Source organism: Leucopleurus acutus (assembly GCF_964270905.1).
Source record: "Leucopleurus acutus genome assembly, chromosome: 1".
NCBI lineage: Eukaryota > Metazoa > Chordata > Mammalia > Artiodactyla > Delphinidae > Leucopleurus > Leucopleurus acutus.
The window spans coordinates 73,404,774-73,430,637 of NC_139142.1; the positions used below are offsets into that span (position 1 = coordinate 73,404,774).

At 60.9% G+C, this 25,864-nt stretch overlaps 2 protein-coding genes across 2 annotated transcripts; both read right to left on the reverse strand.

Annotated features, from left to right (window-relative positions):
- Positions 1-253: 253 nt before the first annotated feature.
- Positions 254-6,358, reverse strand: CPNE6 (copine 6; the record flags this gene model as incomplete). Its single annotated transcript, XM_082850135.1, has 16 exons — positions 6,270-6,358; positions 4,818-5,018; positions 4,212-4,391; positions 3,784-3,858; positions 3,558-3,632; positions 3,315-3,398; positions 3,135-3,224; positions 2,684-2,788; positions 2,373-2,459; positions 2,075-2,134; positions 1,676-1,809; positions 1,545-1,599; positions 1,401-1,452; positions 939-1,072; positions 590-826; positions 254-391 (listed from the first exon to the last, which is right to left on the reverse strand). The coding sequence occupies exons 2-16, from the start codon at positions 4,983-4,985 to the stop codon at positions 254-256; spliced, it is 1,674 nt and encodes a 557-aa protein (XP_082706261.1). The 5' UTR covers positions 4,986-5,018; positions 6,270-6,358.
- A 2,597-nt stretch (positions 6,359-8,955) lies between these two features.
- On the reverse strand, positions 8,956-25,421 carry CARMIL3 (capping protein regulator and myosin 1 linker 3; the record flags this gene model as incomplete). The annotated part of the gene is made up of 39 exons (XM_082836303.1): positions 8,956-9,086; positions 9,258-9,432; positions 9,524-9,642; positions 11,065-11,154; positions 11,259-11,337; positions 12,292-12,420; positions 12,753-13,068; positions 13,698-13,801; positions 14,197-14,405; positions 14,510-14,573; positions 14,853-14,990; positions 15,132-15,219; positions 16,008-16,183; positions 16,634-16,747; positions 16,937-17,065; positions 17,499-17,597; positions 17,686-17,779; positions 17,990-18,058; positions 18,287-18,459; positions 18,540-18,594; positions 18,743-18,839; positions 18,968-19,049; positions 19,490-19,559; positions 19,654-19,770; positions 19,838-19,914; positions 20,475-20,552; positions 20,678-20,787; positions 20,998-21,084; positions 21,312-21,406; positions 21,853-21,941; positions 22,022-22,097; positions 22,331-22,404; positions 22,508-22,578; positions 22,808-22,905; positions 23,109-23,224; positions 23,310-23,369; positions 23,474-23,524; positions 23,835-23,929; positions 25,382-25,421. 39 exons carry the CDS (start codon positions 25,419-25,421, stop codon positions 8,956-8,958), a joined length of 4,134 nt encoding a protein of 1,377 aa, XP_082692429.1.
- Positions 25,422-25,864: the final 443 nt, after the last annotated feature.

Genomic DNA, 25,864 nt, shown 5'->3' on the forward strand with positions numbered 1-25,864 from the left:
TATGGGGCCTGGAGAGATGGCGCAGGGCTCACCACTCACTTCCAGGACCCAGGGGACACAGCTGGTCCAAGAGGGAGAGGCACCGGTCACTTGAGTCACAAGGGTCAGGACAGGCACCTGGGGGAGAATGGGATAGTCATAAGCACCCTCGTCTACACCACACCCAGCCGAGATGGACTCCACCAAGATCCACCCCCCTAGCATCCCAGGACTCACTGAGAGACTGAGGGAGTGTCGGTCCGGTTGTCGGCTGTCACAGGCTAGGGCTGGGCGTCGTGGCTGGCGTGCAGGACCTGGGAGGCCCGGGGCTGATGCCCTGGCTGGCGTAGTACTCCACCACCTGCCGGGGCACCTCGGCCAGGACGCACTTAGCTAGCGCAGAGGGTGCGGCCTGGGATGGGGACGGGGGTGTGGTTAGGGGCGGGAGAGTGGGGGAAGGAGGGGCTCAGGTAAGAGGCGGGGCTTCGGGTGGCCGGCTGAGCTCCAGCGTCCTTCGCAGGACATCAATCAAGTGAGAGAGACTGGTCAGATTTGGGCGGCAGGAGGAGCTGAGGAGTCCTTCAGCAGGGAGGGGCCTCCGGGCACTCACGTCCTTGAAGTCCCGGAAGGGCACGAACTGGACGATGTCGCGAGCTGCGGGCACCCCTCGGGGGCAGCGCAAGGGACCGTCATCGCCGTCCAGCAGCCGCATGTCGGAGAAATCGGCGTTGCCCACGCCCACGATGATGATGGACATGGGCAGGCGGGAGGCGCGCACGATGGCGGCGCGGGTCTCAGCCATGTCGCTCACCACACCGTCCGTGAGCACGAGCAGCACCGAGTACTTCTGAGGGCAGGCAGAGGGGGAGGAAGGGTCAGCTCTGCGGCCTTGGCACCGGCCCCAAGCCCGGGCCTCACCCGAGGACACCAGGTTGCCCGCTTCAGCTGGGGCTCCTCACCGTGGCTTGGCCAGTGCTCTGCTCCCGCTGGGCTGGCGCCGCCACGCGGTTGATGATGGGGGCCACGTTGGTGGGGCCATAGAGCTGGATCTGGGGCAGGCAACGGCGATAGGAGGTGATGACCCCCGAGATCTCTGTGGGCAAAGAGGTGAGGAGGGCCGAGATTAGCGGGAGCCCTTCCTGAACCCCCTTAAAGCAAGGAGGTGCTTCTCTGTCTGAGGACTGCCCTGCCACCAAGTTCTTCACTAAGCAGGGGAGTTGGACGGTCCAGGCGCTGGCAGAGTTGGGTGGGCAGATACTGGGCCAGGGGCTGGAAGTCTTACCAAATGAAGGCGGGTGTTGGATGGGTGAAGGGGCAGGGAGCAGGGCCCAGGGGAATGGAGTCTGTGCTCCTGCATGGGGTGTGCAGGAGTAGGCAAGCTGCATGCAGGGAGGCGGGCTGGTGGGAATCTCCTCTCTTACCTTCACACTCAGGATTTTCCGGGTCAAAGTTGATAGCAAAGTCATGGGACACCTGTGAGGGTAGGGTGAGGCCAGCCAGGGCATGTTTTTCCTTCTCGTCTGACCCTCCCAACATCTGCTCCCTTCCCCTCGCACCCAGCCTACCTCAAAGTTGGGGGGGATTCGAGCCCCAAAGCCAAACGCTGGGAACCGTTTGTCACTGGGGAGAAGAAAAGTCTGTGGGGGCCCATTGGGCAAGGCGTCCCTGCCTGTCCAACACCCCGACCTCCTGCTACCTGTCGTAGTCCTGGCAGATGCCTCCCACTGCACGCAGGGCCTGCAGGTAGTGGTTGGGCTGGCGGGGGCTCAGGCAGTGCAGGGACTGGCTGCTCCTCGGGTCCCCGTTGGAGGCGGTGAAGTCAATGGCCACCTGGTGGAGATGGGGAAATTGTTATGGTGCATCCGTGAGCGCCAACAGAGAGGCTGGGCCAGAGCTAGGGCCTGTAGGGAGGCCTAAGGTGAATCTAAACAAGCCCACCGGTAGTCTCATCATAGAGTCGGGTGAGGGGAACAAGCTGACCACGCTAAGGCTCATGAGAGGTCCAAGGAGGGGCAGTGGGGATTCTGAGCTCTTTCTGTTCACTGTGGGCCTAGCCCCTCCCCCTTGGCCATGTCCCCGTCCCCTGGGCCTTTACCGTGAAGTTGATCTGGCAGCCGCCCATGATGTAATCCAGGAAGGTGTGCACCTTCTCCACCTGGTGGGAAGGGGGGAGTAAGGTGGAGGGATGGTCCCTTGAGGAGGAAGCTGGGTGGGGCTTCTGCAGCAGAAAGGGAGGGGCCAGAGTTTTTGAGGTTGAAGTTGGTGGTGGATAGGGCAAGGGTTCTCAGTTCCCAGGAGCAGAGAAATGATCTTTGAAATGAGGGCAGGGTTGAATCTGAGGTTGCCTCGGGGGTCGGGGTGGGGCAGGGCTGGAGGCGGGCACTGGAATTTACCGTGCATTGGGCCAGCACTACGGTCCCTGAGCTCTTGTAATTCTTCTTCTTGTCCCGGTACTTGGGGTTGATACAGTCCCACTGCATCTAGACCCCACATACCCCACAAGCCCAGGGTCACATCACGTGACCCTTCCTCCCCCTTCCGGCGGAGCCTCCCAGAGTGAGACCGCCATGGCTCAGTCCTCAGGCTGAGCCCAGGGCTTTCCACCCTCTCCACCTCCTATCACGTGTGGGGGGGCTCTTCAGCATCACCCTCGGGATTCTCCCAGGGATCTTGGTGGGGTTCTGGCTGAGGGTCTTTGTGGCACCTCCTGCCCAGGGTTTGCTGTTCCTTCCTGCATCTCCTGGAAGGTGCTGGTGAACTCGCCGATGAAGTCATGCTTCCCACTGGAGTCATAGTCATACACCAGGAACTGAGAAGGCAAGGAGGGTGGGGCGGTCAGGGTCGGGGAGGCTTTGCAGAGGTTCCTGGGGGCAGGAGGAGGGACTCAGGGTGGTAGGGGCCCAACAGTCACTAGGCCCAAACAGATGTCCTCAACCTGCCTAGAGAAGCCACTTGCTGAACTTCATCCTTTGTCTCAGTCCGGCAGGGACTTTGGCCTCTGCTAGAAGGCACACACATAGGAACATTGAGCTGTGACTGGTTCTTTACCCGCAGCGGGAAGGGGTATCACATGGGGGAGAGGGAGGGGGTGGGGGAACGGTCTCCGGCAAAGGCCGGATGCTCCAACGGGCCACCCTTGTTTGCAGGGGCCTCACCTTGAGAGGCCGGTGGACATCGCAGCTGCACAGCGAGTGCAGGGACAGACGGAACGGCTCCCAGCTGGGGTTCAGATTGTTCTTCACCACCTTGAAGAGGCACAGAGAGCTGGTCACCCCTGATCTAGTTTCCCCTGCTCTGCCCTTCCTCCTTCCTTCCTCCCAGCCCCAGGCACCAACCTCTGTCCTCCAGACCAGCTGGTCGCTCTGGTCCCCATTGGTCTTATAGATCTCCATGAAAGGGTCAGACTTGCTGAACAGATCCTGGGGACACGGGGGAAAGCGTCCATGAGCCTGGTGAGGTCTGAGGGGGAGGTGGCTAACACCAAGAAGGGAGCAGAGCTGGGACCTGGGATTTGTCCTGAGTAGGGGGGCTAGGCTCCCTAACAGTAGAGATGGGGACCTGGACTCTGGGTTTCCAACCTTGTTGTCCAGCTTGTGGGCTCTGAAGGTGAGCTGCACATAGTCATTGGTGCCAGATACCTCTTCGGCCACGATCTGCAAGGCGGACACAAATGACGGGATTCCCCCAACCCACTCCCACAAGGCCCTTTCCCTTAGGTGGGAGCTAGCCATGATGTCACCATGGATGTCCATGCAGGGGCATTGAATGCCCTGCCCGAGGGTGAGTACAGGTGACTTTGCCTACCGTGATGGTGGACTTGCCCGCGTTCTTCCCATTCTTCAGTAGCAGCGGCTTAGTGACCTTGGTCTGTGACACAACCTGGGGATGGAGGTGGAGGGGGGCCCAGCTGTGACACCCCCACCTGCTTTGGCCAGGGTACAAGGGACAGGGTAATAAGGGCCCTTTGAGCTCTCACAGGGGCTGCGCTTGGGCTAGGATTGGACTTAATTTCCGCAGCAACCTTAACGGGTAGGCACTGTGACCCGCATTGTTTAGATGAGGAAACTAAGACTCAGAGAGGTTAAATATCTAGCCCAAGGCTGCACAGCTGGTGAATGGTGGAGACGGGGTCCAAGCCCCGACTGAACTAGCTCCAGAGCTTATCCTCTGTCTTTTGGCTTCCAGAGGCAGAGCGATGGGGGTGGGGGTGGGGGTGGGGTGGGAATGCAGACCTGGCCCAAGGTGCACTCGGTAGAGCCGAGGAAGGTGTCATTGCGGGGGCTGGTGGCTCCGTCCTCGGCGTCAAACACGTGGAACTGCAGGGGTTGCTTCTCCTCAAAGAAGTACTCGAGGGCCAGCACCCGGGAGAAGACAGGGCTGGAGCAGGAGCGCAGCACCTCTGTGCGCTCCACCTGCGGCAGAGGGGAGCGTGTCCTCTGGGAACCTGGGCTGCTTTGCCTTGCCCTGGACCGCCCCGGGCTTGCCTGCCTTCCTCAGGCTTCCGCACCCCAGCGACTAGCTCTTCTCTCCCTGGGCTGGACCCCAAGCTCAGGGTGTTGCCAGCCCCCAGGACCATCAGCCCGCTGCGGCTGTCATATTTGGGAGCGGTGCCACTGACTTCGGGGGCGATCTCAGGACCCAGTGGGACTCTGTGGGCTTTGGAATCTGTAAAACGGTCTGTGTGCGTAATGATGGCATCCCCATCTGCGGGGTTACCCACACAGCCTGGAAGAGGGCCCTGGGAGTCCTGACAGTCCCCCACGAGGCTTCCACTGCCCCCACCAGCCTCCTCCCTCTCAGTCCCGGAGGTGAGTGAAGGAGATCCCAGCCGCTCTCACCTCCACCCACTGCTCATCGGAGTGGAGCTTGAGCAGCACGCAGGGGTGGGGCTTGGTGAGCGTGTCTCGGTCTAGGAGGCCGTGGCAGGACACCCGCAGCTCCACTCTCGAGGCCCCCAGCGTCATGGCTGGGGGCTCAGGCACCCATGCCATCTCCGGGTCGGACATGTCACTGTGGGGACAGAGCAGATGGCCTGGACACTGGAAGGGGAACCCCTGCCAGGGGCGGGGTCTGTCTCTGGGAGCCATGGCCCCACCCCTTTGCCCTTCTCCCTGAGGCCCTGGCATCTCATGGACCTGCTTCCCAGTGACCTCGCTCAGCTTCCCCTGAGCACTGAGCTGGCGAGGGTGGAGGACCCGAGCCCCCCACTCCTGCACAGTCCAGTGCTCCTGTCACCCCTGCTGGCCTCATATGCGTGGATGGGGCTGGAGAGGGCTAGAGGGCTGGGGGGGTTCCTGGCAGCCTTGCTCCGAGGCCATCAATTGATCTACACTTTCTGCTACCTCAGCACCTTCTGCTATTTCCTGACTGATGTCTGAGTCAGCGCTGCACTCAGTCTTGGCTCAAAGGAGCTAAACTGGGGCAAGGGGTCCCTGCCAGTCTGAAGAGGATGGTCAGGAATGGAGGCTGCAATGGGCAGGAGGAGGCAGATTGGAAGGTACCCTCCGGGGCTGTCCCCATCCACCTCCCCCGACTCACCTTCTGGTTGGCTGACGGAAAGGGAGGGATGGTGGGCTTGCAGAGTGAGAAGCAGAGCCCAGTCCCTGCTGAAATCTCCTCCAGGTTCCTGGCAGTGGCTCCCACTATGACAACGCTGGCTTTCCTCCCCACCTCCCCTGTTCTCACACTTCTTGGCAGCACTGGCACTGTCTCTTAGCGACAGGATTTTTGGGGAGCCTCGGCCCCCTCCATGCTGCCCGTGGGATGCACGCACGCCACCCTCCCCCAGCAGAGGCACCAAGCTTCGGGCAGCAGCAGGCAGGGGTCCGCTGGCCTGAGTTCATGGCGGGGCCATCCATCTATCTTTGTCTGTCCACATCTCAGGGTGAGGCTGTCTGATCCCATGTCGTGCTTCCCCAGCGAGTGTCCGTTGGTGTGTCTGAATGCCCCCACCCCGTGTCTGTCCCCTAGTCGGGTGTCGGTCTTCAGGAGGGTGTGACAGTTCCCCTACCTCCCTCAGAACTGGGACCCTTCCCTGGCTGGGTCCCCCCCTCCCCACAGCGTGTGCCTTTCTGGAGACGTGAGGGAGGGTCTGAGTTGAAGGGGTCCTCTGCATTCCAGCCACAAGTCTCCCAGCTCTCACAGGTCCCCTGAGTTGGGCAGGGGCATGTGATGGTGAGGGTATTGGGCAGGACTAGAGACCTCTCTGGAGGCTGGGGGCGATGTTGTTATGGAGACTGGGCCAGGCTGGACCGGGCTGGGGCTGGGCTAGGGAGGAAGGGTGGGCTCACCTGGGCTCTAGGCGGGGGCTCCTCTCTCCAGCTCTCTGGCCCTGGCCCTGACTCCTTTGGTGTTCCAGCCGCTGGCGCAGGCTCCGGCTCCGGCTCTGCAGCTATTTATGGGGCCTGGATGGGGAGGGGTGGGGGGGGCCGCAGCACCAGCTCCCCCCGCACAGACCGGTTGGGAGGGAGAAGAGGGGAGGGGCAGGGCCACTGCCTAGGAGGAGCCACAGAGCCGGAGGAGGAGGAGGGCGGGCTGGGGGTGGCTCAGACGCAGGACCCCTGCAGACAGTGACACACATCCTCCCCTTCATGCCACACCCACACCCCGCATCACAGAGATGCACACGTTGCGGTGGTGCGTGCACGCACACACATTCACACCGGGAAATGATGGAGACATATGCACACACGACTCACAGGCTCACACGTATCTTGACACAAACAGGTGCCAGCTCATAAACTCACTGTGACACCATGACAGTTACAGCCCTACGCATACACATAGGGAAACACACCCGGTCTCACAACACTCTCTGTATCACATTTGCTAAGGACATTCACAGTCCTATAGAAAAGAACACTGGGCTATACTTGTCACACACAACATACTCTCATTCACGCCAACCAACCCGAATACGACAGAATGGAGATCTTCACGTGCTTCTTAAAAACCATCATGTACCATGCTAAGGCTCATAACTTTGAGAATTCAAAGTTCCCTAGCCACCTTTTAACAGGGAGACGAAATGGACACAATCGCTTAAGGGAACACAGTGTCACATCCTGGTCGCGAAGCCCCCTGAAGATAGGGGGAGATGTGCTGGACTGATTCCTGAGGCATCTTCCTGGTACCCACAACTCCCCCCTCCACCCCGAGATTCAACTCATATGGCCACATCCTTGTGGGACGGGCCGTGCCACACACAGATCTCGAGGAAACAAGACAATCATTCTCTAGTGAGGCCAGGGGAAGTGAGCAATTGCCCGGGAAGCTGCATGCCACGAGTGAAGACATTTGGGTACATGGTGATCTGGGATGAGTATGACAGAGGGGTCACCAAGACGTCTTCACCCGCCATCCCCGAAACTGCTTGTGTATTAAGGTAGCAGCCATTTATTGAGCATCTCCTGGGTGCCAGGCACTGTGCCAGAGGTTGGGGCTACACAGGTAATTAAGACCCAGCTCCTGCCCCTGGGGGAGGTGCGTGTGTATGGAACAAAAATCACACAGAGATGATCAGCCAATGCACAAATGCAATGAGGTATGACAGGTGCAAAGTACGGACCTATTCAGGATGCAGCGGGCCACAAAGAGGGAGGGCTCAATTTGGATGAGTCAGGGGAAGGCATCAGGAAGGGCTTCACAGAGGAAGAGGCTATTGAGCCCAGTCTTTTTTTAAAATATAAATTTATTCATTTATTTATTTTTGGCTGCGTTGGGTCTTCACTGCTGCACGCGGGCTTTCTCTAGTTGCGGCGAGCGGGGGCTACTCTTCGTTGCGGTGTGCAGGCTTCTCATTGCGGTGGCTTCCCTTGCTGTGGAGCACGGGCATGGGCTTCAATAGTTGTGGCATGCGGGCTCAGTAGTTGTGGTGCACGGGCTTAGTTGCTCCGCGGCATGTGGGATCTTCCCGGACCAGGGCTCGAACCCGTGTCCCCTGCATTGGCAGGCGGATTCTTAACCACTGCGCCACCAGGGAAGTCCTTGAGCCCAGTCTTGAATGCCAAGCTGGTATTTGTTAGTACACTGATGAGAAACGATTAATTTTAATTATCGATCTTCTCCTGCTCTAGGCACTTCCGCTCACCTGCAGGCCACTCTACTGTTGAGATTTCTGACTACTGATGGTGCCCCCAGGATGACACAGTACCACTAATTCCACCATTAGTGAGCCTGCCTGTGCATAAACATATATACACACACACACACGGAGCACACTGCTCCCCAGTCTCTTCCTGGGACACTGGGATCTCCCCAATCCCACTGCACCTCCCCAAAGCCCAGCACACACTGGTGTTGGTGCCCCCGCTGCTCCAGCCAGCCCAGCCAAGACCCTGCACGTAACAGCCACCCTTCTTGGGGACTTCTGAGTCCCCTCCCATCCAGCAGCTCTCCAGCCTTTCCTACCTCTCCCCTTAGAGCTCTAGCCCCATCTCTGGGGGGGATGTTCCCCACTTTTCCCCACTGTGGGGCTTGAGGGAAGGGGAGCAGCTGGTGGGAAATGGGAGCAGAGAATGGGGAGAACAGCAGAGACGCGGGCAGGTGGTGATTTTGGTTTTTTTATTCTATACAAGTGGAGAGAGAGCCCCTGGGGACAGAGGGACAGATCTGCCCTCCCAGGTGAGGAGACACCGCCCACGCCCCAGGTCTGCAGAGCAAGCAGAACCTCTCTCTCCAGGCTGCTCCCTCCCTTCCTGACCCCCAGGCCTCATCCTGCTGTACTGCGTCCGTCCCTGGGACAGGGGCTGGCAGAAGGGCCTGGAGGTGCGGGGATGGGTGGGGGTCTGAGTCCTTGTGAGGCACATGTCGAGAGGAGGGCTGGGGGGGGGGGTGCTGCAGCGGCTGTCACCCTGTTCCTGGCTCGCTGGCTCCTGCTGGGGGAAATCCAGGGAGTCCTGTTTCCCAGGCAGGGAGAGCCAGCCACGCCGTGTGGGCGGCCTCGTCACATGGATGGGTGGGAAGGGGGACCACCCTCTAGCCCACCCCTCTGGCACCTGTGGGGTCAGGGGGCTGTCTTCTATCAGGCTCCAGCTTGTCACAGGACTGTGCCCGCCGTGTCCTCTTGGGCTTCAGGGGGGCAGTCCGGCGGCCCGGATCTGGGGGCCCTGAAATGACAGTCAAGGCAGGCCTGACCCATGAGTGGGGCTCACAGGCTGGGCACTCATCCAGGCTATGACTTCTGGCTGTCTGTCACTCATCCTGTGCCCAGGAAGGGACCCGATGTGGGCAGCAAGGCCCCAGAGGTGCCCCACACCCCCTTTAGCCAGGTGGCAGACCTTGGACCTCAGGCTCCTCTTGGTCCTGCTGGGAGCCCAGCCTCAGTCGGGGTTTGTTCATTCCTGGGGCCGCATCCCCAGTCTCAGCCTCCTCCGTGCCCCCTGGCTCCTGGGGGAGCCGGCGGCCCCTGTGCACAGCCACCGGCTTGGGGGGCCGCAGAGCTAAAGGAGGGTCCTGCAGCCGGCACAGAAGGAAGATGCTCAGTCAGTCAGTTTGTCCTTCTGCCTCCTCAAAGTGCCCTCCCCGCCGCCTTGCTGGCTCTCACCTTGGCGTTCCTGGCGGGAACCGTCCTCTCTGGGAACAGGGCCCCCTCCTTCTCCTCCTCCCCATCTTGGGATGCTGGGCTGGGGCTCTGGCAGCTGTGGTTGGGGGCGCTCTCCTCAGCTGGGGGATGGGAAGAGAGAAGAAACTGCAGGAAAAGACATTCTTGCACAGCCCTCCCTGTCCCTTGTTCCTGTGAAGCCCTGGAGGCCAGGACCTTCCCCTCCAAGCCCACTTGCTCCCATGTCTCTGCCTCGGATGTCCCCTTCTGCTCTCATGGTCCCCAGGATCCTCCTGAGCCTGTCACCTCTGCAGGGGGCTCTGGCTGACCCTCTGGAAGAGCAGGGACAGAGCCAGGGCCCGCGGCCTGCCGGTTCCACAGGCATGGCTGCCCATCCAGGGCTGCAGTGCCCCGGCGCCCTGCCAAGGCTGCAACCTGGCACTCCTAGAACGCTCCGCCAGTCTGATTTAGATGGTGAGTCTGGAGGAGAGGTACCTGGCACCCTCACCATTCCCCCTACCCTGCCTCCGTGGCTTTAGGCACCCTGGACCCCAGGATGTGCCACGTGTTTGGGGTTGTCCGTGTGTGTATCTGTGAGGTGCGGGTGAGGAAGCCCAGGAAGGTGCCGGCGGTTAGGGTGTGTGCAGGGAGCACCCGACAATCACCGTCTCCTAAATGAAGGACGGAGCCCCTCTTCCGGTGTCTTAGCTAGTCTGTGTGGGGGATGGGATCATCAGCGAAGAGGACCCCGGCGCTGGGTAGGCTTTGGAGGACGGGGCAGGAGCTCAGGCAGTGCCAAGCCTTGGGCCAGCCTGGCTCCGCACCGCGCCCTTATGCCCTAGCCCTGGGGTGGGAGTGGAGGAGGGAAGGGAGTGTCAGCCTGTCACTGTTGTTGGAGGGTCACCTTCCAGACCTGGGGGAACTGAGGCTGACGCCAAGCTGACTGGCTTTCCTTTAGCTGCTCCCTAAGTGAAAGGTGCTCTGAACCCAGCAGAAGGGAGGTGTCATACTATGATCCCCCCGCCCTTTACTCTGGAAGGTGAATAACCTGTCAACACTGTGGGTGGTGCCTGAGCCAGCACTTAACACCCAGGGTGTCTGACCTCCGAGGCAGGGGGCTCTTGCCCCTGCTCTGGGGTACCTTTCTGCGTGAGCGGAGGATGGCCTGCTGAACTATTTTGGGGGGAGACTGGAGTGTTGGAGGTGGGCCTGGTATGGCTGGTACTGCCCACCCTTTCCCCAGCTGGGGTGCAGAGAGAGAGTCCTTCTTTACAGAGGGTGCCGTTCTGCTGATGGCCCCCGCTCTAGAGAATTCCCCGAACCGCCCACGAAGTGTTGTTCCTTGTAGGCTAAGCCTGGCAAAGCCACTTCTGTTCTGTGGGACCTTTCTTTGGATTGGGTTGTTTCTTTTGGATGTAGTTTTGTAGCTATACTGAAGCATTTGCACAGTGTTGACATTTTACTGCTCCCCCTTAGTTGGCTTCTGTCTCTTTGGACATAACCCGGGCCTTCAGAGCTGCTGCCAGAGAAGAGGCTTTCCATACCTATGTGCCACGTGGCCTCTGCTCGGCGCATGGCACTGAAGCTCGGCTTGGTGCTTTGGGGTGGTGGTGGGGGCTTCCAGGCTCCAGGCCCTGGAGTGGAGGGAGGGGATGGGAAAGGGGAAAGGGGAAAAGGCATGTTAGCAGGGGCCCTGAGAGACGGGGCAAAGGAAGGACGTGAGGGCGATCATTCTCACCTGCATCGTCCGAGGAGCGCCGTTTCTGCCAAGGCTGGACGCTGCCCTCCAGGTCTGGGCCTGGGCCCTGAAAGGACAGCTGAGTCAGGTCATTAAAAAAGTCCCTTCTGCGTGGGGACTGCAGTTAGCAAGGGGCTTCTGCTCTAGCATCTCATTAGTCCCTAGACATTCGGACTGTTTTCCCCAAAGAGTGGCACTCATACCACCCCTAGGGGCATAAGAAATGGTTTACACGAACGAACATACGGTTATTTTAATATGTGTTTATTTTATGTGTAGTAGAAAAAACACGACTAGTACAACAAGCCTGTGATTCTAAAGATGATAATGCTTAGGTCCAGAATGAGTTTGAAAAGGTGAGTTGAGGGATTTCCTGTCGGCTCAGTGGTTAAAAATCCCCCTGCCAATGCAGGGGACACAGGTTTGAGTCCTGGTCCGGGAAGATCCCACATGCCGCAGAGCAACTAAACCCGTGCGCCACAACTACTGAGCCTGCGCTCCAGAGCCCACGAGCCACAACTACTGAAGCCCGTGCGCCTAGGGCCCGTGCTCTGCGAAAAGAGAAGCCACCGCAATGAGAAGCCCGCACACCGCAACGAAGAGTAGCCCCCGCTCGCCGCAGCTAGAGAAAGCCCGCGCGCAGCAACGAAGGCCCAACGCAGCTATAAATAAGTAAATAAATAAATTTATCTTTAAAAAAAGTGAGTTGATTTAAATAAAAATATTATGTAAATAATGCCGTGGTATGTGGAGAAGGTGAAAAGCAGTCATAAAAGTGGTAATCAAATCAAAATTTGGGAAACAGCTCTAGAGGTAAGTATTTTTAGGGCCACACAATTTATAAGGAAGCAGAGGCTCCAGAGTGAGTTGTCCAGGGTTGTGCGGCAAGTGTAGGGGCAGAGCTGCAGCTGACACCTTCTACTCCAGAGTATCGCTCTCTCCACTGACCTACCAACTGCAGGGCCGGGGGGAGGGGAGGGTGGTATGCAGGGACCCACGGGACCCTCAGTTCGCCTCCCCAGGTTCCGCTCACCTCTCGTTTCCCATCGAAGCTCCAACCCTTGGCTCTTCCCAACCCAGGAAGGGCGACACTGTGGACCCTTGGCTGCTGTGCTGTCCCAGGGGCCCGGCCCCCCTCCCCAGGCTCTGCCCCGTCGGTGCCCTGGAACAAGGTTTCGGGTTTAGAATCAGTTCCCGATGGAGAAGGGGCTCCACAGGCAGCAAGGGAGCAGGGGAGGCCCCCAACCCCTCAGAGCCCTCTGCCGGGGGAAGCCCTAACCAGACCCTCTGAGTCTTTCCACTGCCCTCATTTGCATGGTGGACTCCCAGCATGCGCTGCGTCACCAGGCTTAGCCCAAGGAGCCCAGGAGCGAGGAGCTGGAATGACCAAGTTCCCGAGTGCTAACAATCTCCCGTTAATTTCCTAACGTGGGGTGCGTGGATGGGCTATGTGTGGGGCAGCAAACCAGGACTCAGCACTCCTGCCTCACTTACCATCTTCTCGCGGAAGGAAGGCCCCCGGCCCCCGCCAAATGCAGGGAGGAGCCTGCTCTCCTCTTCTGGGCTCCAGCAGGGGGAGGAATTATTGCCGAGGCTGGGGGGATCTGGGCTGGGGGGGCTCTCCTGAGTCGGGGGCGGGGGCGGGGGCGGAGGGAGGAGGAGCCCGATGGTGGGGGACCCTGGCCCCCTGTCCCCCTTGAAGCTCCGGGGCCGGCGAAAGTGAAACAAGCCTCGGCGCCTCTTCTTCTGGAGTGGAGGGAGTGGCGGCTCCGAGGGGCCTGGCCGCAGGGTCCTCAGAGTCCGGGGGTAGCTGGGCAAGGTCGGGGTGGGTTAGTGACAAAGTCGTGGGGAGATACCTAGGTCAGATGCCGAGGTCGTTCAGGGCCCAGGGTGGTGCTGGCGTTAGGCCAGTCCTGGCTCTCCGGAACCTCCAGCTATCCTGTCTCATCTAGTCTTTCCTGCCGTTCCATAACCCTTTCCACCTATTCTCAGGGGATGGTGTCCTCACCTTCCCTGTCACAACCCTCCAGCAGCCTCTTCCCTCCCAGGCACCCCTCCCCCCATCTCCTCTCAGCCTCTCCAAGTGACCCAGTTCCTTCTGGAGAGATGCCGGGGAGTCTGTGCAGGACAGTGACAGAACACACCCTCCAGGCCTGGTACCACTAACCATCACCCCATTCCAGGGCCTGCTATCCCCCCAACCCCAATCCCGCTGTGGTGGTTCACTCTGGTCCCATTCTTTTCTGCTGTCATGAGGGGATTCAGAGAACATGGGAACTAAGGGCTTGGTGTGGAGGAAAGAGAACGTGGGGGAATCTCCCAGAGAGACTGGATTTGGAGCACTGCCATTGGAGAGGGCTCTCTGGGAGATGGGTGGACACGGGAGCCCTCCAGGGCCTCGGGGCCTGCTGAAATTGGGGGTGTGCCGGGGCACCACACCTGGAGCTTTCATCCATAACCCTTCGGCTGAAGAAGTCCTCCAGCCCCTCATCCAGGCGGGTGGCCGTCCCATTCTCCTGACGGGTCCCAGGTACTGGCACCTGCTGGGAGGAAAGTCCTGTAGGATATCCCATCTGGGTGAGGAAGCCCTCCTCCCATCCACTCAAGGCCTTCCCCTTTGGACTTGGACTTGCCTCTTCTTGGCCCCATGGAAACTTAGACCTCAGGATACCTGGGCATGTCTTAAACTTGGTGACTCTTGACTCTCTCTCACCAAAAGGAGAACTGCCACTGTCTAGCAGACAGAGATTTCCTATCTGTGACAAGGTCTAGCTCCATCCAATCCGGATAGCTCCTCTTCTTCTGTTCCATGGCCTGCCTGGGTTCCTGCCCAATCCCCCAAGGCTAGTACCTCTGGCACTGGTGTCCTAGAGCTAGAATCTCTGGCTCTGGCATTGCTAAGTGGAGTTGGTCCTCCTGTGAGGCTTTAGGGACTCACGCTGGGCCGACCAGGTCCCGGAGGGGTGGTCCTGGGGGGCCGGGGCCTCCCTTGTGTTTGATGCCTTAGTTTGTAGCCATGAGTGGGCAGCTCAGATAGACCTTCCCAAGAGCCACTAGCTGTGGGCTGGCTGCTCCCGAGTCCTGAGAACCAGCCAGGGGGGATCCCCAGGCTCCCCAGCTGGCTTTCCACATCCTGAGGGCTCCCACCTGTGGGGAGAGCAGCGTTAGAGGGACAGGGAGAAAGCAGGCTGGAGAGGCAGAGATAAAAGAAAGGGAATCAGGGCCATCAGTGCGGAGGCTGGAAGACTCACTGATGAAGGCAGACACTGGCCGGATCTTGCGGCAGCGTTTCTGCTTTTTGATGGCCATGGTGTCCTGCAGAGACGGAGGCATACGGTGGGGCCAGGTGGCAAATGCCAGGAGCCTCGCCTGGAGCCTCCCATTCCTCATAAAGCCTTCTCTTTAGAGTCCATCCCGCTTCCCTGTCCTTAGGCGGCTGAGGCAATGGGACAAGGGAAGAGGCTGGGCGGGATCGGGGCAAGGGGATGAGACCCGGCGAGGGGCAGAGAGTGGAGTCCAGGGAAGTAGAAGGGGACAGTGTTTTGCAGGGGCAGGGGCAGGACCAAGGTTAAGGAGGGGAGTGGGGGTGCTCACGATGTTGGTCCCAAGTTCATCATCTGTGGTCTCGTCACGGTCATGGTTCCGGCCTCGGCCCCGGGAGGACAGATCCTGTCCTTGGCACGGCCCCCCTGGCGGATCTGACAGTGTCTTTAGCTGGGCCAGGTGTCGGGCCTAGGGAAGGACAGGTGTGAACAGGAGCCCAAGGAAGCCGCCCACCGCCCAGGACCTTGACAGGGAGGGCCGGTGGGGGGAGGTGCGGGTGATGCGGGGTGGAGGACAGGTCTGGGCCTGGCTGAGGCCCAGAAGTCTTACCAGGCTCTTGTGGGAGTGGTACAGCTCCTGCAGGATCTCGTCTACTATGGAGTTGGTCAAGTAGGTGACAACTGAGAGCTTCACTTCACTGTGGGCACAGGGGCGTGGCTCAGCTCCTCCTTCCCTGCCCCTGAGCCTCTGCCCCAGCCTTCCCCAGACGCCTGAGGGAGCGGGCCAGCTGCCCCGGCTGCCCATGGAGAACACAGCTGCTGTATGAGGCACCTGGGATCCACCACCCAGCTCCACCCACAGCCCTTCCAGCCTAGGCGTGTGTGGAGGCGGAGGGTGGACGAAGACGAACTGAGGGGAAGGAGGGGCAGAGGGGCTCTGGGTCCGGCCCCTGGAGCTCCAGTGGAACAGAGCAAGGTAAACTGAGGTGTTGAGTGAATTCTGCCCGTCTCTGCTGTAAGAGCAGGAACCAGCACTTCTTGAGCTTGGCCATTTCACGGGTTTGTGTAATAATTTTCCCTCATTTTAGTGAGAGGTGGCACCCAGACTGGAATGAGAGAGAGCTCTAGGGGCCATGAAAACTTGGGGGGATGGGCAGCGCAGTCCATGCACCCCTATTCTTTGTCCACACCTCCGAGGAGGCTGTGCTCTGTTTCTAGAGGTCAGTTCCTGGGGGTATGTGCGCGGCTGTGTGTACGTGTACACGTGTGTGCACTGTTCGGACTCCTAAACCCCAGCTCAGCATTTAGACTGCTAGGGCAAAGATGAGTCAGACCCTAAATAGCAAGGTTGCAGTTGGTTAAAGATTCATCCCTCGTAATGTAGATTGTGTCATTCATTATTCATTGCTGATGGCTGGGCCCCCCAAGTCCCTAAGTGCTCCAGGCCTAGTCCAGCCCCCCCTCCAGTCCCACCCCCGCCTCTCACTCCAGCTTGTTCTGAATGTCCTGCCCCGCCTGCTCCAGCAGCGCCCCTCGAATGAAGTTCCGGGGCACAGTGACGCGCTCAGCCACATTGCTCAGCATCTTGTTGTGCCCTTCAGCCACCCGCATGGCCACGGGGCATAACTCTTGCGTTAGGCTGACCATGGACTCCAGGATCACCTAGTACGTGGGGAAAGGAGGCCAGAGCCCCAAGGAGGGCGGGGTCAGGGCTGCTACCACAGTGGAAGAGACTCCAGCCTGTCTATTCCAGCCCCCCGTGGGGAGACTGAGGGGCCGGCCAAGGTCACAGGGCTGGTTAGCAGCAGAGCCTTGGACACTCAGGCTTCCCCACATCCTGGTCAGTGTCCTTTTCATCCTACCACATGGACACATGGACAGGGGAGAGTCAGTCCAAGGATCAGAGTCCAGAGGGAGAGCTCAGGGTTCAGGGGCTAAGGTTGAAACGAGCAGCAAATATCTGAGGCCGGGTCTCTAGCAATGCCTTGGCACAGTGGGAGTGTAGGTGCTCTCAGCTCTGCAACTCCTTCTTGCCCACGGTAATCCTCCCGTGCTGGCCTCGGCCCGTGCTTAGGGCTTTGGTCAGCACCGGGCTCCCTCCCCAGGACTTGCCTGCAGCTCCTTGTCCACAGCCTTGGACACCTCGCTGGCTACTGACTCCAGCCTCTGCCTCACGGGTCCGTCGTTGGCCAGCATGTGGCCCAGCTCATAGAGGCTGGGAAACAGCTGGGGAAGAAAGGGGCTCTGATCAGAAGGTCACAGTCTGGCCTCGCTGGGTCCCCGGCCTAGGAGGCCATGAAAACTTGGGGGGATAGGCAGTGCTGGCCATGGGCGCTCCTGGGCCTGGACACTCCTGGGCTGGCCTTCTTGGGCTCTCTAGACCGTCAGGGGAGGGCGGGGCTGCGGAGGGCTCACCGCCCGGGAGTTCTTGGCATCCTTGATGAGGTCCCGAGCGTAGAGCAGCTCATCCTGCACGGGCTCCAGGGGGCACAGCCTCAGCGCCCGAACCTCCTCTTGCACCCGTCCGCACAGCCGCTGCAGCATCTGCACCACAGGCGGCAGGAGTGTTAGGGGGACTCCTGCAGCTTCACCTTCCCAGGCGGGCCCCCAGGCGCCCCATTTCTGGGCCCCCTTGGGCAGTGCTACTGGTGCTGCCACTGACAGGGGTAAGGGTGATGTCTCCCGATGGCCTGTTCCCTCTTCTTCTTGGGATGCCCCCTTGAACACTCAGTGGAGCTCCCACAGTCCTGGGACCCCTTGTCTGGGACCCCTGCTGTTTGCACACATGTTCTCTCATGTTTGGGGCCCACGTTCTGCACGTCCTGTCTTTTTGCTCTCCCACATGCTCAATCCACTTACGGGCACCACACGATGCCTTTCTCATGACCCCTCCCGCCCCGACCTGCGCTCCATCACATCAGCCCTGTGCCCTGCGGGCCCCACGTGTGCCCCCTGTGTCTCGGAGGGAAACGTTTACTTGCTCGGCGCTGCTGGTCACCAGGCCCTGCTGCAGCCTGAAAGCCTGTTCCTGCGGGCACGTCTGAGAATGGTTGTTCCTCACCAAGTACCACTGGATCTGGAGATGATGATGGGTGGGTGGGGTGAGGGCCAGGGGATGTGGGCGGGCCCCTGCCCCTCAGGTTCCACCCTGCTCAGGCCGCCACCTTCTGCCAGACGTCCTCGGTACGCTCAGGGGCGCTGCGGTAGGCTTGAGAGATGTCGCTCACGGGGAAGGACATGAAGCGCAGCGTACGGTTGCTGTGGGACAGAGTGGCTCAGCTGGGTGGGATAGAACCTCCTGCTCCCCAGACCCCACCTCTTGCTGACCATTTCCCTCTTCTGTGGTCCTTCCTAACACTTCTATGCAAGTAGGTCAGGTGGACTGGGGTGGGGCTGGTGTAGTTCAGGCCTGGTCCAGGTACAGGGAAGCTGGGGGCTAGGATCAGGGCAGGGCCCTGGTCTACTCACCTCTCCAGGGCCCTTGCAATGTCCAGAAAGCCTAGGGCAGATGTATTGTTCCGATCCCATAGGATAGTTCTGGGGAAAGGGTGAGCATTAGCGCATTACCCCTCCCTCAGGGTCTCTCTTAGGGGGAGGGGACACATCCCCCTCGGGAGCCTTCCCTCTTTTCCTGGGTAATGAGGCTGACTCAGAGATGGTCCTGGGACTAAGGGTCTCCTGGAAGCTGGGGTACAGAGCAGCGAGGCAGCAGGGAGGGCATGTATGTGCATGGGGGAGGGCTGGGGCTCCAGGTGTGGGCCCCACCTGAGGGAGGAGTTTATCTGCAGGGCCTTAGACAGCATCTTGGCCCCGATGTCCTCCATGCCATTGCCGCTCAGATCCACCTTCGCCAGGCAGGTGTTGCTGCCCAGGGCGTTGATGAGGATGCTGGTGCGAAGCTTCAGCCGGGAGTCTGCCACTGACAGTGACTGCAAGGACTGTGTGGGCAAGTCGGGGGTTTGGCCCAGTCCCTGCAGCCCCTGTCGCTGCAGGTCCCCTCCCAGGCCCAGGCACTCACACAGTCCTCTTCCTGGATTAGCTGCACCAGCTTGTGGAGGATCTCCTCCAGGGTCCTGCGGGGAGTCGGGGCTCAGAGTAGGAGGGGAGGGGGCTGGGGTCATGTTAGTGGAGCAGTGGAGAGGCGGTCAAGGGGAACACAGTGAGCCACAAGGATAGGTGATGATGGAGTGAGGGTCTGTGGGTATAGGCAGGGGCCCTCACTTGGCCTTGACGTTGAAGTTCTTGCCCAGGAACAGGTGCTTGAGGGACTTGTTCTTGCCGAGTGCGGGCACCAGTGTCAGGAGGTCCGAGTCGAACCCTGGCCAGTAGATGGGAGAGGCCTGGCCTTGAGGCCCGAAGCTCACTGGAGTCTCCTTAGGGCTTCTCCCCCGTGCTCTAGGCCCCTGTCCGCACCTGGCCCCCAGGAAGGGAAGCGCCCCCACTCACCATTGTCTGACAGATCCAGGCTGCCCACACAGGTGACAGCCCACAGCTGCTCCTGCAAAGCCTGGGCTCCAGCTGAGCGGAGCTGCAGGGACAGGGTGTGGGTGGAAGACAGGGCACCTTTAATGCTTAGAGATAAGAGGCGTCATGCCAGGATTCAAGGTCATACCAGGTCTTCTCGGGTGTGAAATCTGGAGGCCCCTGCTCTATACCAGATCCTTCCCTAGGGCTCTCTCCCCTCCCTTCAGCCAGAAAAATGTCCAGGCCGCTGCTCTGGAGACAGCTCGCTCCTGCCATCTGGTGGGAAAGCCTGGTATCTCCCACCCCAAAGCGGTCAGCGAGGAGATCTGGAGACTGAAAATGACCTCTAGAAAGAGGGCCGCAGACCACAGACGGAGAGGGGACAGTGGGGGTGAGGTTAGGGCGGGGGCGGGTCGCTGAGGGGTAGCGCGGAGGCAGGACGGAGCCAGAGCTTGACTTAGGGAAATGAACGGTGGGGTGATGGGTGAGGGACTGAGGGCTCACCTCACAGCTGCTGAGGTCCAGGTGCAGATCGCTGAGGTGACTGTTGAGGGAGAGGCCCTGGAGCAGCGCCCTGTGGGAGGAAGGTCAGCAGGCCCGCCTTTACCCCTCACCCCCTTCTCCCAGGGTTCCCCCTCGGACGCCCCCCAACCCTGCACCCACCCGACCTGAGGGCCTCCAGGGGCAGCCTCGTGGCCGACAGGTTGATGTGGCTCAGGGTGTAGGTGCTGCTGAAGAACTGCTTGAAGGCAGGCGGGGCCTCCCGGCCCTTCCTGCGGAGATGCCTGGGGTCAGCAAGGGAGGGGGTGCCCACGACTTGCCCCGCCCCTCCCTGCACCCCTGTGCTCCCACCTGTGGGAGCAGCTGTTGCGCGCCAGGTTGAGGTAGGTGAGGTGGGAGCAGCAGCCGTGGAGCAGGGCGCCCAGAAGCTGTGGGGTGGAGACAGGGTGCGTCTCATGGGGCTGGGAGGGCTGCCGGGAGGGGCGACGAGGACTCCCTCCTCCCCCGCAACCAAGGTCCTGGCGCTTCGTCCTCTGCGGTCAGTCTGTGAGGGCCCCGCTGCGCCTGCCTACTTAGCCTCTTCAAGCCTCAGTTTCCCCTCTGTGGAAAGTGGGTCTACTCCCACCTGCCTGGCCCCCAGGGGCTGAGAGGCTCATAGGCAGTGGATGTGTAAAGCCAGGGCGCCCACAAGCTCGTAAGGTGCCTGGTTCAAGTTAGGGAAGGAGTCCTTTCCTCCGGTGGACTCAGCGCTACGCTGGGGCTCACGGCTGAGGAACAGATCCGGGCTGGCTTTTAGGCACAGCCAGCACAGCCTTGGCGGCGCACGGATAAAGTGCTGCACAGGTGTGAGCTTTGGCGTTGATTTGTAACTCAGCTGAACCTGAAGCCATCCTGCCAGCTCTGCCCACCTCTGTACTCAAGGAGGGGGTGACCCACCCCAGCCTCCCCGGATCACCACAGGCTGGCTGCCCCGTCACCAGCCCCTCACCAAGTCGATGGCGCAGTCAGTCCCCGCCAGGTCCAGGTGCACCAGGGCATTGGGCTGGGCCAGGAAACTGTAGAGGGCCTGGGAAGGAAGGACAGAGGGGTTGCAGGTGAAGGGGTGACAGAACCCCTCCCCTCCCCAGGACCTCAGGCCCTGAAACCCGAGTGGGCCTCTGCAGGGGCTTGAGGCTATATTCGTGGACTCACGTTGGCCTCATCTGTGGCGAGCAGCCCAGGGTTCTTGCTCAGGTCCAGGTATTGAAGGGAGCTGGCAAAGGCCGGGTTGGCCCCGAAGGTCTGGCCCAGCGCCTGGAGCCCTGAGCACAGCGGGCACTGGGCTGGGTTGGCCACCCCCATGAACTCTTCCCCTTGCATACAACTCTTCCCCACTCTCCAAATGTGGCTCCTTTCCCTTCTTTGATCCCTGGGATGCCGTGTGAGTGTATGGGTACACCTCTGGGACTCGACACCCAGGCAGTGCTGGGGGAGGGTCAGAGTCAGAGGTCAGGGGGTCCCGGGGCAGGTACCTCGAGGGGAAATGGCAGTCTTGGCCAGGCACAGTTTGGTGAGGCCAGTGGGGAAGCAGAGGAGCTGCTGGCTCAGGCTGAGGAAACCTGGGGAGTGGAGAGAGAAAGGGGCCCACTGAGAGATGGGCAGTGGGGGCAGGTGGTGCAGAGCCAGACTGGGCGCTTGAGTGGGGTATGGGCCTGGGGTCAAGGATGGCATATTAGGGCAGGGGCTGGCATCAGGTCGGAGAGCCCCTGTTCAGACTGGGTTGGGCTCTGGGCTGGGATAGGGGTCTGCGTTGTGATGGGGGGTAGGATTCAGGGCTGGGGCTCACCCTTGTCCTCGATGGGGTTGTGGGACAGAGTGAGGGCATGCAGCACACAGCTCCCGTTCTCCCCAAACACCCCGGCCAGCTTCTGGACAAAGTCCCTTCAGGGAAGGGGAGGAAGGATGTGTTTGTCCCAGGCCCCGGGCTTACCCTCCTCCTCCACCTGCCTGCCTGGCTGGGGCTGCAATGGTTGGAGGCCCCCGCAGGTGGGGAGCAGCTCGGGGCCTGCCAGGGAGCTTGCCGTCACTCCGGAATACCTGGGAAGTTGTGCTGAGACAAAGCCCAGCTTAGGGTCCTCGAGACTGGAGCAGCGCACTCTGCTCGGTGGCTGACGGCAGAAGGGGACGGGGCATGGAGGTACGGGGGAAGGCTGTGGAGCTGGGGGTCAGGAGGCTTAGGCTGGCTTGCTCTGTGCCCTCTTTGGGCCTCTTCTGTACGGTGAGGAGCTGGATGAGATGGTGCAGAGGCCCGCATCATGCTCTGAGGTTCTGGGGCCCTAAGACTACATCAAGGGGGTACCACTGCCCAAGGAGGAGGCTGGCCTCACGTCTTAAGCCCGGCGTTGTCCAGCACCAGCTCTTCGAGGCTCCCCGACTTGCTCAGGGTGTGTAGCACCTGTTCTAGCACTTCAGAGCCCTGAGGACAGAGGGGGTCATGTGACCAGGAGCCAGAGAGGGCAGTACTCTCCCCTCCCCACTGCCCCTCCTAGACCCTACCAGCCGCAGGTCCTTGCAGTAGAGTTTGGTGAACCATTGGTTGTAGGCCAGGGCTGCCACCATTAGGGCCAAGTCTCTGTGGGGAGATTGAGGGCGGCAGGCAGGTGGTGAGCAGGTGGCTAGGGCCGGGAGGAAGAGACTAGGGCTGGGGTGGTTGGGCTGGGGAAAGCCTAGATGGGTGGAAGGCAGGGGGGTGGGGGCTGGGAGACACAGCCTGGGCTGTGGGTAGGACCAGAAGGGAGAGCCTAGAAGGGCCAGGGCTGGGCTGGGGCTGGAATGGGGGCTTGAGTCTCTACCCCATCTGCTTACCGGCTCTCCAAGTGGCTGAAATCCAAAAGATTGAACTCCCGGTTATCCTCGGCATGATAGATGGTGTCCACATCCTTGGAGAGGTGGAACTGGCTCACACCTGCTTCCCTCCTCCTCCTCCTCTGCCCCCTCCCTCTGGGTCCCACCTGCCCGCCTGCCGGTCCTGGCCCAACGCACCCATTGCACCTCCTCACGGCAGTGCAGCCCATTGTAGTCGCACAGGGCGGCGTAGGTCTCGGAGAAGCCACCTGTGGGGCAGGAGATGGGCTGGCTCCTTGAGCGGTAAGGGGGTGGGGAACAGGCTTGGAGTTCAAGGAAAGGTCAAGGTCACTTTATGCACCAGTGTCCTGGGTTCATGAACCTCTGAGGTCTGGGAGCCGTGGAGTCTCAGGGCAGGCAAAGGCCCATACACAGAGGACTCTGAGCAAGGGGCAGGGTGGTGTAGGCCCCACTTTCCTCAAGTCTGCCCCTGCTCACCGCAGACGCTGTGAGCGGTGGACGTGGAAGTCTCAGAGTTGGGGGACGTGTCTCGGGGCCCTTCTGGGGTATCTGCATTTCCACGCCGGATTAGACTCCTGGAAAATGAACAAATCCATCCCAAGATGGGTGGAAAGAGGCTCTCAATTCTTACCCTGTTATAGCTTCTGGATCCCCAGGAAAAGCAGGAATAGGGACACAAGAGCTCTTCGCCTTGATGTCTCGGGGGCCCAGGGGAAGGAGGGAGGGAGGAAGGAGGTCTCCTTGTCTGACCCCTGAGAGACTCTCCTCTGCCACTCACCCAGGGCCAGGGCAGACCTTGGAGAGGGCAGAGCTCACATGTCGCGTCACCTGGTCCACACTCTCGGCCGATGGCAGCCGCATGCTCACCATGCCACGCTCTGTCTCCACTAGGATCTGGGGGAGAGGAAGCAGCAGGGCCTCAGGTGCAGGCTCCCTCCTCCCGCTGGCCCAGGAGTGGGGCCCGAGCCCTGGTGCTCACCTGGTTCTGACTGAGCGTGTTGAAGGCACGGATCTCCAGGACATTGAAGGAGCTCTCCACCTGGGGGGAGGGGACATGGGGATGTCCAGCTCATGGTCAGGGCCTGGCTGCCAGGCTCAGAGGGGAGCACGCCAGGTGCTCTCCGGCTCATCGGCCCAACTCACCTTGGCTGGGACTTTAAGGGGGAAAAGGTGGAGGCGCCAGGAGGTCAGGGCCTTCAGAGAGGGGAAAAGAATGTCAGCAGCAAACGGCAGCTTCCTGGGCCCTAGTCACCCTGCCCTCTGTTAGCCCCCTCAGCCTGTGTGCACCCCCTGCCAGCTGACCCTCTGCTCTGGAAGTCCCCCCTCTCTCACATGCCCCACCCTAGGCTCCTAGACATCCACCCCGTCCAGGCTCCCCCTGCCCCCAGGCTATGTCTTCTCAGCTCTCCCTCCACCTCTGTCTCCCCTGCCTCCCCAGGCTCCTTGCCCTCACCAGCCCAGGTGCTCTTGACCCCCCTCCCCTCCCCCGGCCCAGTGTCCTCACCAGCACTCGGTCCTCGAACTTCTTGGGCTTCGTCTCCAGCTTGACACGATGTTGTTGGAGCACAGCCGCTTGGCTCAGGGACCTCCGGATGCTGTCTGCAGGTGGGTGGTGGGCTGCTCAGAGCTCCCCTGACCCTGGCCGCCCCCGCAAACCCGAGGCTCTCCAGGGGCAGGGGCAGAGGAGAGGAGAGAGAATCAGAGAGAGACCGAGAAGGACAGGGACCGAGACCTTTCCTCCTTGGGTAACTTTTCTCTTTCTATTAGAAAGGCAGTGGGGTGTGGAGAAAACTCTGGCTCCTGACGTTCCTGAGTCGGGGGACAGTAGCTGAGTGACACTGTGGGAGAGTGTGAAGGATTTTTCCAACCCGTGCACTCCAGCAGCTGTCAACACATACAGAGTGAGTCAGTGTGTAGGGGTGTGGAGGGTATCCCTTCGGCTGCATTCTAGGTGGTCTGGGTGTGAGTGTCTACCTTTTACTACGCATGTAAAGAAGATGCCAGGGAGCCCGTGTGTGGCATTGGTGGGGATGGGTAAGTGTGAATGAGTATGCTGTGTCTGCAGTTGTGAAAGGGGCACAGAGCCAGCCAGCTCTGGTGTGGGTGGGAGCTGCGGGGTAGGAAGGAGTTAGTGTTTAAATGAGTTCCATACCCATCTGCTGGCAGAATCATCCAGATATCCCAGTGTGTGTGCGTGTGCGTGCGTGCGTGTGTGTGTGTGCGGCTTCTGTAAAGATGTGTGTACACACATCTCATGATTGTGTTTGTGTGCCTGTGGAGCTGTGGGAAATCGCCACGGGGCAGCGTGCCTCTGAGTATCCTTGAGCGTCCTGGTCTCTGCGTGGGCTAGCCTGTGCTCCTGCCTCTGGGGGTCAGGGTTGGCAGTGCTCGGGGGTCGGGCCTTGGTTTGGTCTGAGTCTGAGAACCAGGCAAACAGGAGAGGCCGTGAGGTGTGGGTGTGGGGTAGAGAGAAGGGGGCAGGCTGGGATGCGGGCTGTGGTAGATGAGCTTCAGTAGACCCTGCTCCTGGTTTTAGTTCCAGTCCAGGCCCTTTTCCCTGACTCCCTTCTTTGCCCCACTGGCCGGGGCGCTAGGGGGGCTCTCGAGCCAGTTCCGGGGCCGGGCCCAGAGGAGGGAGGGTGTTGAAGCCAGAAGAGGTCAGGACCTGGGGCAGCTCCCATCACCCGGCAGGGCTGGCCCGGCCCCGCCCGGCGGGGAAACGGGGATTCTCCGGAGGGGACACTGGATGCTTCGCCGAGGGATGGGCCAGAATCGCTGAGAGTCGGCCCCAGGGGGCGTGAAGGGACTGCACCTGTCACTGAAGATCAGGACGGGCGGCTCTGGGACACGTAGGTCCTGACGGGGTGAGGCGAGGGGCAGCGGAGGATGCTCTGGGACAGCGATGCCCCGAGCTGGGATGCAGGGGCAGGGAGCTGCCTTGGAACGGGATGCATGAGGGGCGGAAGGCACCGGGGTGTACCGCGGGGAGGAACGCACTGGGTCTGGGAGGCTCCCGGACGGGGCGTCCCGGAGACCACCGCAGCCTCGTACCTTGCAGCTCGCGGGTGAGCTCCGCGCTGGACTTGGCCATGGCGGCCGTTGCTGCCGCTGTTGCTGCAGAGGAGCCGCCGTCGCCACCGCCGGGGAGACGCGGCACATGCTAGACCCGGCTCCGGCAGGGCCCCGGCGCTGAGCGCTGCAGCAGCCGCTGAGCCCGCTCCTGTGAGGGGCGGCTGCGCGAGCGCTACTCCCCCCGCCTCGGAGCGCTGGGTCTCCCGCCCCGCCCGGAGAGGTGCCAGACTGAGCATGCGCGCCGCGCCTCCGAGCCGCGTGAGACCCTGAGAGCGCTCGCGCCCACCCCTCCCGCCGGCTCTAGCGTGCTACGCCCTGTGCGTGTCGCCTACAGCCCGGGCCATCTCCCGGAAGGGGGGCAGCGTCCCCAATTTCCGTGTCACTCACTCCTCGGGCACCGTGAGCAGACCCCACTTCTTTTGTTCGTAGGCCTGGGTACCCCTCGCCGGGTCATCTTTGCAA